The 13,694-nt window shown below is 41.1% G+C and overlaps 1 protein-coding gene across 1 annotated transcript in view; it reads left to right on the top strand.

Moving 5' to 3' along the window:
- The window catches only part of TEP1 (telomerase associated protein 1), a 95,027-nt gene that overhangs the window by 21,047 nt on the left and 60,286 nt on the right, over positions 1 to 13,694 (top strand). The window contains exons 15-21 of the mRNA XM_073554754.1: positions 4,713 to 4,799; positions 5,283 to 5,410; positions 7,398 to 7,460; positions 8,348 to 8,491; positions 10,577 to 10,753; positions 10,836 to 10,956; positions 11,145 to 11,272. Of these exons, the coding sequence (XP_073410855.1) occupies positions 4,713 to 4,799; positions 5,283 to 5,410; positions 7,398 to 7,460; positions 8,348 to 8,491; positions 10,577 to 10,753; positions 10,836 to 10,956; positions 11,145 to 11,272 (848 nt within the window). The remainder of the gene's footprint in view (positions 1 to 4,712; positions 4,800 to 5,282; positions 5,411 to 7,397; positions 7,461 to 8,347; positions 8,492 to 10,576; positions 10,754 to 10,835; positions 10,957 to 11,144; positions 11,273 to 13,694) is intronic.

Here is a 13,694-nt window from a genome sequence, read left to right as displayed (position 1 = left end):
GTTTGCACGTTAACTCCCAGGCCAATTTTTACAATTCTGGCCACTGTCCCTTTATGAGATAATAACTCTGAAACGCTTCCATGGATCTCGGTGATTCTGACATTGTTTTCTCGTGACATATTGTACTTCATGTTAGTGGTAAAATTTCATTCAAATAACTTTTGAAAACTATTTGTGAAAAAACGGAAATGTGGCGAAAATTTTGAAAATTTCGCAATTTTCCAACTTTGAAATTTTATGCCCTTAAATCACAGAGATACGGCACACAAAAAACTTAATAAGTAACATTTCCCACATGTTTATGTTATATCAGCACAATTTTTGAACCAAAATTTTTTTTTGTTAGGAAGTTATAAGGGTTAAAATTTGACCAGCGATTTCTCATTTTTGCAACACCATTTTATTTTTACGGAACAAAACCCATTTGAAGCCACTTTGAGGGGTCTATATGATAGAAAATACCCAAAAGTGACACCATTCTAAAAACTGCACCCCTTAAGGTGCTCAAAACCACATTCAAGAAGTTTATTAACCCTTCAAATGTTTCACAGGAATTTTTTGAATATTCAAAGAAAAATTAACATTTAACTTTTTTTCACAAAAAAAATACTTCAGGTTCAATTTTTTTTATTTTACCAAGGGTAACAGGAGAAATTGGACTGCAAAAGTTATTGTGCAGTTTGTCCTGAGTACGCTGTTACCTGATATGTGGAGGGAACCACTGTTTCGGCGCATGGCAGAGCTCAGAAGGGAAGGAGCGCCGTTTGACTTTTTCAATGAAAAATTGGCTGGAATTCAGATCGGACGCCATGTCACGTTTGGAGAGCCCCTGATGTACCTAAACAGTGGTGACCCCATTTTGGAAACTAGACCCCCCCCCCCAAGGAACTTATCTAGATATGTGGTGAGAACTTTGAACCCACAAGGGCTTCACAGAAGTTTATAACCTACAGCAGTACAATTAAAAAAATCATATTTTTTCCACAAAAATGATCTTTTCACCCCCAATTTTTATTTTCCCAAAGGTAACAGGACCCTAAAAGTTATTTTGCAATTTGTCCTGATTACGCTGATACCCCATATGTGGGTGTAAACGACTATTTGGGCGCATGGCAGAGCTCGGAAGGGAAGCAGCGCCATTTGACTTTTTTGGCTGGAATTGAGATCGGACACCATGTCGCGTTTGGAAAGCCCCTGATGAACCAAAACAGCGGAAACCCTCCACAAATGACACCATTTTGGAAACTAGACCCATCCAAGGAACTTATCTAGATGTGTGGTGAGCACTTTGAACCCCCCAGTGCTTCACAGAAGTTTATAATGCCCGGGCGTGAAAATAAAAAAATCGTATTTTTTCCACAAACATGATCATTTAGTCCCCATTTTTTTTATTTTCCCAAGGGTACCAGGAGAAATTGGACCCCAAAAGTTGTTTTGCAATTTGTCCTGAGTAGGCTTTTACCCCATATGTGGGGGTAAAACACTGTTTGGGTGCATGGCAGAGCTTGGAAGGGAAGGAGCACCATTTGACTTTTTCAACGCAGAATTGGCTGGATTTGAGATCAGATGCCATGTTGCGTTTGGAGAGCACCTGATGTGCCCAAACAGTGGAAACCCCCAATTCTAACTCCAACTCTAACCCCAACACACCCCTAACCCTCATCTCAGCCCTAACCCTAGCCCTAACCCTAATGGGAAAATGGAAATAAATACATTTTTTTAATTGTATTATTTTTCCCTAACTAAGGGGGTGATAACGGGGGGTTTGATTTACTATTTATGGCGGGTTTTTATATTTGGCAGCTGTCACACGCTAAAAGACGCTTTTTATTGTAAAAATAGTTTTTGCATCACCACATATTGAGAGCTATAATTTTTCCATATTTTGACCCACTGAGTCATGTGAGGTCTTATTTTTTGCGGGACGAGTTGACGTTTTTATTGGTATCATTTTCGGGCACGTGAAATCTTTTGATCGCTTTTTATTCCGATTTTTGGGACGCAGAATGAACAAAAACCAGCGTTTCATGAATTTCTTTTGGGGGGCGCTTTTACACCGTTCCGCTTGCGGTAAAATTGATAAAGCGGTTTTATTGTTCGGGTCAGTATGGTTACAGCGATACCTTATTTATGTCTTTTTTTTATGTTTTAGCGCTTTTATGCAACGAAAACAATTTTATATAAAAAATAATTATTTTTGCATCGCTTTATTCTGCGAGCTATAACTTTTTTAATTTTTTCGCTGATGATGCTGTTTGGCGGCTCGTTTTTTGCGGGACAAGATGACGTTTTCAGCGGTACAATGGATATTTATATGCGTCTTTTTGATCGCGCGTTATTGCACTTTTTGTTCGGCGGTATGACAATAAATCATTATTTTTTGCTTCGTTTTTTATTTTTATTTTTTAAGGGGTTCACTGAAGAGGTTAACTAATGGGACAGTTTTATAGGGCGGGTCGCTACGGACCCAGCGATACCAAATATGTGTACTTTTATTGTTTGTTTTTTATTTCCAAAAAATGAATTTAATATGGAATATTTTTTATTTTTTTTAATTTATTTAGAGATTTTTTTAAAAAATTATTTTTACACTTTTTTTTTTTTAACTTTATTACATTGTCCCAGGTGGGACATCACTGTCCTGGGACAGATCGCTGATCTGTCACATCACAGATCACTCTGACAGATCAGCGATCTGTCACAGGCAGTGCTGCAGGCTTCCTCCTTGCCTGCGCTTTGCAGGCATGAGGAAGCTAGCTCCCTGCAGGCCCCCCGAAGGTCCCCGTCGCCATATTGCATCTGGGGACCTGCAGGGAAGGAGCCCCCCACAGCAGCGCTGCACATTGCGCTGATGTGGGGGGCTCAGGGAAGCACGGAGGAAGCCCCCTCCCTGCCGATGCTTCCCTTTAACCCCCGGTACACCGCGATCGTGTTTGATCGCGGTGTGCCAGGGGTTAACGTGTCGGGAGCGGTCCGTGACCGCCCCTGACACATTGTGCCGGGTGTCAGCTGTGATAATCAGCTGACACCCGGCCGCGATCAGCGGCGCTCACCATGTGGGCACCGCTGATCACTGTGACGTAATATTTCGTCCATGGAATTAGGTCCCAGATCACATGGACGGAATATTACGTCCATTGTAGGAAAGGGGTTAATCTTTAGTTTCAGTTTTGAGTTAATGATATATTCGTACTTCGGGGCGGGCCTGGAGGGGGAGGTCTTCATGTGATGCTCTGATCCATCAGTGACCTGCCCTCTGTTTTACATACTGATTATTATTAGTGATGAGCGAGTATACTCGTTGCTTGGGTTTTCTCGAGCATGGTCGGGTGTCCTCCGAGTATTTGGTGTGCCTGGAGATTTACCTTTTGTTGACGCAGGTGCATGATTTGCTGCTGCTAGACAGGCTGAATACATGTGGGGATTGCCTATTTGTTAGGAATTTTACACTTGCATTCAGGTTGTCTAGCAGCCGCAAATCATGCAGCTGCATTGAAAAACACTAAATCTCCGAGCGCGCCAAAATACTCGGAGATTACCCGAGCAACGAGTATACTCACTCATCCCTAATTATTATATGTATTGAAGAAACAAAAGCAAAATCACCTTCAGCAGGCAGGCACTGCAGCCTGCGCTACAGCATGATCGCATGTATAATGTGCATTAAATTGTTTTATTTAGCCATATGCATTGATTATGAAGAAAAAAAAAAAAAAACACTCTCAAAATGGCGCCGGCAGCATCTTGGTGGAGATAATTTTTTTCCTCCAGCAAAATGGCGCCGGCGGCGCTTGTGCAAGTAGCATCTATTGGATGGCCAGATCCATTTTGAGAATTTTTATTTTCAGAATCCATGTATATGGCTAAATAAAACAATTAAATGCGCATTATACGCCAGGGCCTGTGTGCTGAAGGTGATTGTTTTTTTTTTTTTCAATACATATAATAAAGTAGGGGGCAGGTCACTGACCTGTCATAAGCCATCAGTATGAATACCTAATCAGAGCACCACATAAAGACCCCCCCACACACAAGCCGCCCCAGAGCACGGGCATATTATTAACTCAAAACTGAAAATAAAGATTACACAACAAGCACAAGACAGATTTCATCAACCAATGTATCATGTTAACCAGTATAACGATGCTGACATGACACTGTCTGTAGGCTACTGTGCACAATCCTGACAAATTCCCTTTAAGAGACAATCCTTTTAACCTACAGAGCCATATATCCACTTAATCTGCTCCTCTGTTTTAGGTATAACACAACAATAGTTGCTTGGGCTGCGAAGGGTTGTCAGATCCCTCAGCAGGGGCAGCCGCAGATTGATGAGTAGTCTCTTGAAGCTCCCTCAAGTGGTGTCTTTAGAGAACTGGCATTTAAATGCAGAAAACAGATGACCTATTAAAGAAATAATCAGAAGAGGTTGAACTTTGAAGCAACATTTTAGAATTTTGATTTTAAACTATTGATACGGTCCCTTAGCTGAGATTGTGGAGACAAGGCTGCGAAGGGTATGCAACGACTAATAATCATAGCATGGAGCCCCTTTATTCTTCTACTCCTGTCCAATGACATTACATTGAATTACATGGTATTATATCGTAATACATTACTTTGGAGAAGGTCACTGCTAATGCCTGCCCACATCATTGAAGTATATACTGTAAGTCTGTAATAAAGTTAATCATGGCATAATTTCCATTCAGAAAATGCAAGCTCTTCCACACCTGCCCTATGAAGAAGGAGACCCCTTAGCGGAATACCTCTTAGAACTTCTAATGAAACGTACTAAGGTAAGACGTTACATCTATTAAGTTCTGCCGCGTGAAAGGGAAGGCCACATTATGAAAGATTCCCTAAACTTTCTAAAAGTCTGTAATCTGTTGTGCTACATCAATATATAGCTATCATCATACTTTCCCACAGCTGTTCAGAAGAAGGCTTCGTGTAGTGGGCCCCCTTACCTCTGGGGCCCATAAGTGACTGCACAGGTTTCACCAATGATCCGTTTGCCCCTGCAGTTTTGATCGTGTCCTCTATGTAAGCATAGACCTCTCTCTGCAGTGCTTACATAGCCCTGACACATATAAGGACATTCTACTGAGGAGCTGGGGTAAAGTTTATTTGGCACAATAACCTTTTTACAAGCTTTTAGGATTTTTTTTTTTTTATAAAGTATCCAACTCCTTTAAGACTACCATAATTGGTAAAATAAGTAGTTGTGTTGTTTCATATGTATAAAAGCATACTATACAATGAAGTGTTCCTTTATGCAGGTGGATACTCTACTAATTTTCGAGAAAAATCCACTAAATGAACATTTTAAGACTGTTCTGAAGCATTATCGACGAGTAGTGAATGCGGACTGTCTCTGTGTGACGGTGCTGCCTAATGGCTTCAAAAGGTACACTCCTTATTCTCCTTTCTCTGTGTTTTTTTTTTCATCCTTCTTGCTATCGCCAAACACTAAGGCCTCATTCCCATATTGCAGCCTTGTTCTAGTCCTGTATGGCTGCGATTGCGCCTCTGTCTCAGGCCTCACAGCACCATGTCACGGATAATCTTGCTTGTCATCTGAATGTAATATGTTATCTAATTGAACATATTTTCCTTGGAGGAGAAGGGAAAAATTCTCTCAGTTGATTTCAATGACTGGTAGAAAGATATGAAAATACCTGCTGGAAGTTGTTGGTTCTAGTGTGTGGAATTAGAGACCCTTACTTACTATTTTGTACAAAAAGAAATGGCATACTGTTCCCAACTATTTATATGTGTATATAACTCTTGATCATGCAAGTCCAGCAGTACCGTTACGTGGCCAGCCCATTTTTCCGTTTCTGAGAAATTAGCCTTTGAATTGATATTGAAATAAGGTTGTAAATCTGAATACCTCTGTCACTCCATCTCTATTCCCCACCCATCGCCGCCGCCTCCTGTTTGACCAACAGCCTCTGTGCTTTGTGACTTCAGGCAACGGAGTTGTCAATTAAGCAGGAGGAGGTGGCACTAGGTAGGGAATAGAGCTGGAGTGACACATGCTTCAGATCTACAATAGTTCATCAGCCTCTTTTGCATACCAATTCTATCACTGATTTCTCAGTAACCGAGGGACAGACTGGCCATGTAAAGATATTGCTGCACTTGTCTTTGAAAGAGCTATATGCACATATAAATAGTCAATGCAAGAAAGCGGACGGCACCGCTGTTACCGTGCTAAGGTCCGTGGCTGGCAGCAGGCGGAGAGCTCACATCCAGGACTCCCGGGTGCTTGACCTCGTAGCAAGACGAATGTAGTTTCCAAGAGAAAAAAGTCGCACTCTGCGGGATAATGATGAATGTTTATTGACTCTGAATTACATGTCACGTCGGAGATGTGAAGGAGTGTGTCAAATGGCTGACTACGGCCGTTTCACGCTACTCGAGCGTCTATATTTAAATCCAAAGGAAAGGAACCATTTTTTTTTTTTCTCCCATATCATCCATGATGCATCTGTCTTTCTTTTTTTGTTTTCGCATCCATTATTAAAAGCTGTCGGAGGTAGTCAGCCTGAACATTTATTGATCCATTGACACTTAACAATGTATCTGTGAAACTAGGATGGACCTCTGAAGTGCCAAATATACTGTATCTTTCATGTGCTGCACATTTAAATGGATCCCCATAGAGTTTAATGGCTTAGTCTGATCCGAAAAAAGTGAGAAGTTTAGGACATGCTCTGAGTCTCACTGAAGAGACACATGGATCTGTTTTTAGAATGATCAATGAAACATTGCAGTGCGATAAGGAAAAGAGAAATAAAACGGTACTTATGTCCAGCCAGTCCAAGACTGGCTCACAAGAGAACAGTAGAATCCTCCGGTGGGCCCGTGTATGAATGGGCAACCTCCCTCTTATATGAGCAGCACTTGGCACAATACACCTGATGCACTATGTACAGACAAAGGTAGAATCTAATTTATTTAACCATCTACCCATTATATTGCCCTAGAAACTAAAGTCATATTTTCATGTAGCTGAAAAGTGGGGCCATGGAGTTGATGTTACTGTTGGTCCCTTGACATCTTAGTCCGAGACTGTGTCCAGCTCATTCCCAGACAACACAATCACTTCTTTATTGCATACTTTTAACATCCAGAGTAAAAGGGGTGAGTAGAACATGGTCATCAATCCATATTAAAAGTAGTTAGTAAAACATGGTCATCAACGCGTTTCGCATGCTGTATGCACTGTCGTACTCACCACTTTACCATGGATTTTAAAATTTTACAATAAATGGGTAATTTTATTGTCCCAGAATGAGCTTGACACACTGTTTTTATTTCTCCTGTGCTAATGTAGCCTGCTGGTCACATTGCATTCTTTACCAGTACTCTTATTTCTCTCTTTCTAGCGAAGACTCCATTGATCAGTGTAATGACGTGACTCTGTGCGGTTTTACAGAGCAGGTGTTGAAGTAAGTATTGACTTAAAGACTAAATTCGGCTGTGGCACATGTTAGAAAAACAGAACCAGACTGAATCCTGACATTATCATACCTGGGAATGCCGCACATGTATGTAGTGTTGGGTGTCTACCGCTGGTTTCTGTAGATTTTCTCCCATTGCTTGCTAAATAGACAGGTTTTCTTGTATGCTTTGGGTAGTCACGTGTCTGCCATCTGCTGCCGGGCTTCTATCCCCCTCGTGCAGTTTAAAACCATGATGTAGTGGCATCTATATCATCCTCCCTGTTTTCTCTTTATACAAAATGGACTAGTTGGTTACCCAGGACATTTGTGAATACTAACAATGTGTTTAAGGGCATGTTCACACATTCAGTATTTGCAACAGATTTTTCTGCTGCACAAACTAGAATGTTGGCAGGAAAAGTGCTGCCTAAAATGCGTGATTTTTGACATACTTTTACTTGCGTTGTCTTTCTTTTGAATGAGTGAAACAAATGCTGCAAAAAACACTGAAATAATTGACATGTTACGGATTTTAAAAAACATTTTGGAAGGCTCAAATCTGCAAGGAAAAAATAAGCAGCGTGTGCACAAGAAGTAGTTAAAAATCTCTTTCACTTTGCTGTTTTTTTTTTATTTGGGGGAAAAAATGTTACAAAAATGCAATGTGTACAAGCCCCAAAACATATCACAAAGTTTGATACCTTGACATGAAAATCTAATGATAGGCATTCTGCACAAAGAGGCTTGAACTGCTGCCTTCCCGGCACATTTATCGTAAATAAAAAATGGATGCTCCTGTTTGCAATTTGCCCTGATGGTTTTTTTTCTTTGATTTGGTTAATTAATATAATGCAAGTTTTAACGTTTTATGAACTTTGATTTTTTTGTTTTAGATATGTATCAGAGAGGGGAACTGACCGATTATTGGATCATGTGGAGAAAATCGATGAAAGGTTCAATATTCCAGAAGACCCAGAGAATGTTAAAAAGAGACATGCGGCAGCGGGTAGTCTACTCGTCTCTGTTCCCAAGCAGAAGTAAGTGATTTTGTCACAATATCACATGGATACGTATTGTAAGCCTGTGAGGGTAGGGTCCTCCACCCCTCCGTAACAGGGTGTCGCTGTTTGGCTACTGAATGTTACCGTATATATGTTTTACTTATGTATTATATTTCTGGAACCCTTTTCCTTTGTATTAATGGTGCTTTAAAAATCACTAGTAATAATAATGGATAGACCTTCTATCAGCACAGGTTCCTTTAACGCTGGCTGAACTCTCTGAGATTGTGAGTGGGGCTTCCTCCTCCTTCTTGATCAGACATGTCGAATGTCAATATGCTTGATTCTTTGGTCCCCTTAGAGAGATAATCCCCTCTCCTCGTGGAGTCTTATACACACTCTTGCCCAATCCATGTGTTCATGGTTATTGGTAGTCGTGAAAAATTAATCAAACAGCGTAGAATTCTGTTGTAAAACTGTTTTGAAATGTTCCAAAATTTGTCATAGTCAGCCCTGCAAACTTCTTGAAAAGTGGGTAGATCTTAGCTACAGGAGTCGAGGCCAAGCGTGGTCAACAGGAATATATGCCAGCCCCTGCCTGGAGTACAAGTTTTGTGTGGTTGAGCAGATAAAAGTTGTCCGATTCATTAAAAAGGTTGGCCGCTATTTTTTTTTTTTATTCAGTCAACCTGATTGTGGGGGGGCGGGGTATCACCAGGCCACCTCACCGATCAGCTGTTACTGGCGCCTCTGCCAGCTGGAGTTACTCGTATCCTGCCGAAACACAGCAGCTCCATGAAAACTATAGTGGCCACAGTTAGGTATTTCAGATCCACCTCCCCAATCATTTGAATAGCGGGTGGACCTGCAGTACTCAGCCGTGGCCACATTGGAAATGATGGAGCCATTGCATTCTAGCAGCTCCCATCGCTGTTAAGCCCTGTTTCACACATCCGTTTTTTGACGTCCGTCAAAATCCGCCGTTTTAGAAAAAAATGGATCCGCCAGAAAAAATCCGTTTTTTTCCCATAGACTTGCATTAGTGGCTAAAGCGGATCCGTTCAAAAAACGGATCCGGTAGCATCCGTTTGTGGCAAAACGGAAATGAATCCGTTTTTTCACACTTTAGCGGACGTCAAAAAACGGATGTGTGAAATAGGCTTAAGCATTTATAGAGATAGGATCAGTACGTCAGTAACAATAAGGCTGTGTGCCCACGTAGTGTTTTTTTAAGCGTTTTTGATGCGTTTTTCGGGGTCAAACCGCATCAAAAACGCTTAAAAGAAGCATCCCATTCATTTAAATGCATTTTGGCCTTTATGTGCCAATGAAATGCATTTTTTACCGCTAAGGAAACGCTTAGCGGTAAAAAACGCAGCATGTTCATTAATTTCCGCTTAGGTCCGCGTTTTTGGCTATTTCCTATAGTCCAAAAGACGCGCGGAAAAAAACGCATCAAAAACGCGCAAAAATCGCGGCAAAAACGCTCGTTTTCTGGGAAGGAGAACCCGTTTCCTGAGTGTTTAAAAAACGCTATGTGGGCACATAGCCTAAAACCGTCAGCTCACCACGCAAGTAAAAAGACTCTCTCCACAACTCCACTGATGTGGAAAGTAAAAACGTTTTGAAAAATGGCAAAATTATTTATTTATTTTTTTAGAAATTTGTGAATTTACAACGTAAAATAATAATGATAAAAATCTATACAAGTAAAACAAATCCCAGAAAACAATGGCGGAATTGCATTTTTTGTTTTTCAGAAAAATACAAAACAAAATGTATTCCAAACTCAGCATGGGTTCTTAATCATGGCCGAATTATAAGCCCCACTGTACATTCTATGGCTTCAGCTATTCCTGGTTTAACAACATAATTGGTTCCTTTTGGGTGTATTTTAATATTGTACAAAGAGTTAAGTAGTGAATTGGGAAAGTTTTAATGTTGTTATTTTTTTACCATGAGCGCTAAAGCCTAGACATCACCGTGTTCTGGGTGGTGAGGCGCTAGTATAAAAAGATTGAGAATCTCGCTCTAAATTGCAGATTTCAGTTAAATATACATTTTGCAACTTTGGTTATAGCGCTGGTGATATAGGGTTATAGTCGTTGCACTTTTTTTAAGGTGGCGCAGTGTCCGTGTGTTTATCTCCTCCACGTTCCGGGATATGCACTCAGAAAGAGATCTGTTGATCGGACAGGTGATGCCACAACTGCGTCAGCGGGCTGCGTGTCACTTCCTCTCACTGGAAGAAGTTGATCTGCGGTGGGGAATTACAGAAGAGGAAACTAAGAAAGACAGGTGAGATGGAAGGGACCAGTGAGGACAGTGGAAATAACATTGTAGTCATTCTCTGCCGTAACTTCTATGTTTTTGACATTAGGCAGCTGTCTCTATGTCTCTCTGAAGTTGTTCGAAGTCAAATCTTCATCGGTATTCTGGGAGAAAGATACGGTCATGTCCCCAATAAGTACTCGGTTCCTCTCCTACCTGAGTATCAGTGGGTAAGCGCCTCTTCCTGTGCTTTAAGATGATTCCGGACACTCACAGGTTTGGAAAAAAAATTCATTGAAATAGCTTCCTCTCCTCTAAATATCTTGATTGTCACAGTCCGGCAGAATAAATGATTATGAGACAGTCTCCTTGCTTTATACACTCTTTGTGGTGTTTTATTGTCCTATTTCTTTGGCAGATTCAGACCTATCCTGCAGGGCGATCCATCACAGAGTTGGAGGCTATGCAGTTTTTGCAGAGCTGTAAGACCAGCTTATCAGGGCACCCAAGGGCTTTATTCTACTTTCGAAACCCTGACGCCATTAGGTAAAATAAGGATGAAGAAATGTATATATGAATAGTCTGAATATGTCCCTTGTCATAGCAGATTGTAATACAAGGTTTCAGGAGTAACATTAATTAGATGTCATCATATGTCATCACCTAATAGAGTATGAGCATGCCTACTTGTATCTGACACTTGTGTTGGGAAAGTTCCAATGGTAATAAGATGGAGTTGAACTAGTTATTGGAGTGTGTACTGGAAGTAATCCATGAATGAAGAAGCCACTACTTACTACAATGTAGAAACCATTTTGTTGCAGTGTAAACAGGGGTCACAATCAGCCGTATAGAATTAACATGATGTGGAATATACTTCATATACTGTATGTCTTTATCTTCATTCATCAGAATATGCTAAAACTCTTGAGAATGCAAATAACTATGACATTAATATTCTTAGGATGGGGCTTGTTTTTGAAATGTGCAGCCCCCATGTCTTTATGCTGAACTTGCCCCATGCAGTGTTTCCATATGTATAGAAATAAAGATTTGCAAGACCCTGGTCCAGTGTCCAGTTCAGGACTCCATGGTATTCGGGCCAGAGCAGTGGAAAACTTCCTTGCTAGGCACACAAATGCAGTTTTCCTAGATGACGATTGCGATAACTAGGCCCCTGTGACTCCATGGCATATGTTATCATTTCCCATGAGGCCTCATGATATCACCGGAGCCAAGTAAGCGCAAGAGAGGTATCCAGCATGCTGACATTTGAGAACTGGCCATGGAAGTTTGCACTGCCATGATCCAGCTGCCACACAGTACCAAAGTGAATGGTAGACCATGGCTGTGGTATGCCAGCAACCTGGTTGCCTTTAGCGACTACTAGGACCCTGCAACGTCCTGACACGTTATGATTTCACATGAGGCCTAGTGACTTGGCCTGACACAATGTTATGAAGTGACCTAGTAAATGCAAGAGACACCCAGGGTACCAGCATTCAAGTGGCGGTCGAGGAAGTTTGTACTGCCCAGGTCCAGCTGCCATGATGCACCAAAGTGGTTTCTAGACCAGGGCAGTGAATTTTTTTTTTGCTCATTTCCAGGAATTTTGTGTGGCGGATAAAATGGATTGGTGTGTTCTGGGTGACTATTCACTGTGAATATCATATTGATTGTCATTCTTAACAATTGTGATATATGACTGTGAATTCTGATGAAAGAAGAAGGCATGTATGAAGTAATTTCTGCTTGGTGGGAGCTAGTGAGACCCCCTAGAACAACATAGAATCATAGAATCGTAGAGTTGGAAGGGACCTCCTGGGCCATCTGGTCCAACCCCCTGCTCAAAGCAGGATTCGCTAAATCATCCCAGTCAGATGTCTGTCCAGCCTCTGTTTGAAGACATCCATTGAAGGAGAACTCACCACTTCTCGTGGCAGCTTGTTCCACTCATTGATCACTCTAACTGTCAAAAAGTTTTTTCTAATATCTAATCTGTGTCTCCTCCCATTCAGTTTCATCCCATTGCTTCTAGTCTTTCCTTGTGCAAATGAGAATAAAGATGATCCTTCTACAATGTGACAGCCCTTGAGATTTTTGTAGACAGCTATTAAGCAGGGCTGTGGAGTCGGAGTCGGAGTCGTGGAGTCGGAGTCGGAGTCGGTTCTCATTTTGGTGGAGTCGGAGTCGGAGTTGGAGTCGGTATAAAATGGACCGACTCCGACTCCTAAAATATATAATAAATTGGGTACAGTAATTCAATGCAGGATGTGCTGAATATTTTTTCATAGGAGTTTGGGAAAGTTATGAAATGTCCTATAAATGGCTGTTCTATTCCTGATCTAAGGCTACATTCACACACAGCGTTTTTCCTGTGTTTTTTGAGGATACGTTTTTCAGCTGCAAAAGCTGATCATCTTTTTAAAAAACCGCATCACCTGAAAGGTTTTTGAGCTCATAGATAATGTTTTCAATAGCAAAAGCAGATTAGAAATCTGCTCTATCTATCCATTTATCCATATCTGTCTATCCATATCGTATCTCTACCAAAAAGAATGAAAACCGGGTAGTACACCAATATATATTCTGTTCTATCTAAATATCTTGATTATTGGATCATAGAAATGATTAAATGTCTGAGGTTCACATTGTACTACAATAAATTTTTCACTTAAATATAAGCAATATGTGTGGGAGTCTGAGTCGGAGTCGTGGAGTCGGAGTCGGAGTTGGAGTCGGAGTCGGTGTAAGGGAAATTGAGGAGTCGGAGTCGGAGTCGCAGGTTTGGCTTACCGACTCCACAGCCCTGCTATTAAGTCTCCTCTCAGTCTTCTCTTTTACAAACTAAACAATCCCAAATCCTGCAACCTTTCCTCATAAGACAGGGTTTGCAGACCGGTCACCATTCTGGTTGCTCTTTTCTGAACTTGCTCCAGTTTGTTGATGTCTTTTTTAAAATGTGGTG

This window comes from Dendrobates tinctorius, unplaced genomic scaffold, assembly GCF_039654945.1.
Source record: "Dendrobates tinctorius isolate UK_male_01 unplaced genomic scaffold, ASM3965494v1 ptg000213l, whole genome shotgun sequence".
Lineage (NCBI taxonomy): Eukaryota > Metazoa > Chordata > Amphibia > Anura > Dendrobatidae > Dendrobates > Dendrobates tinctorius.
Note: the sequence above shows the minus strand (reverse complement) of the source record. Positions and strands in the feature narration are given on the sequence as shown.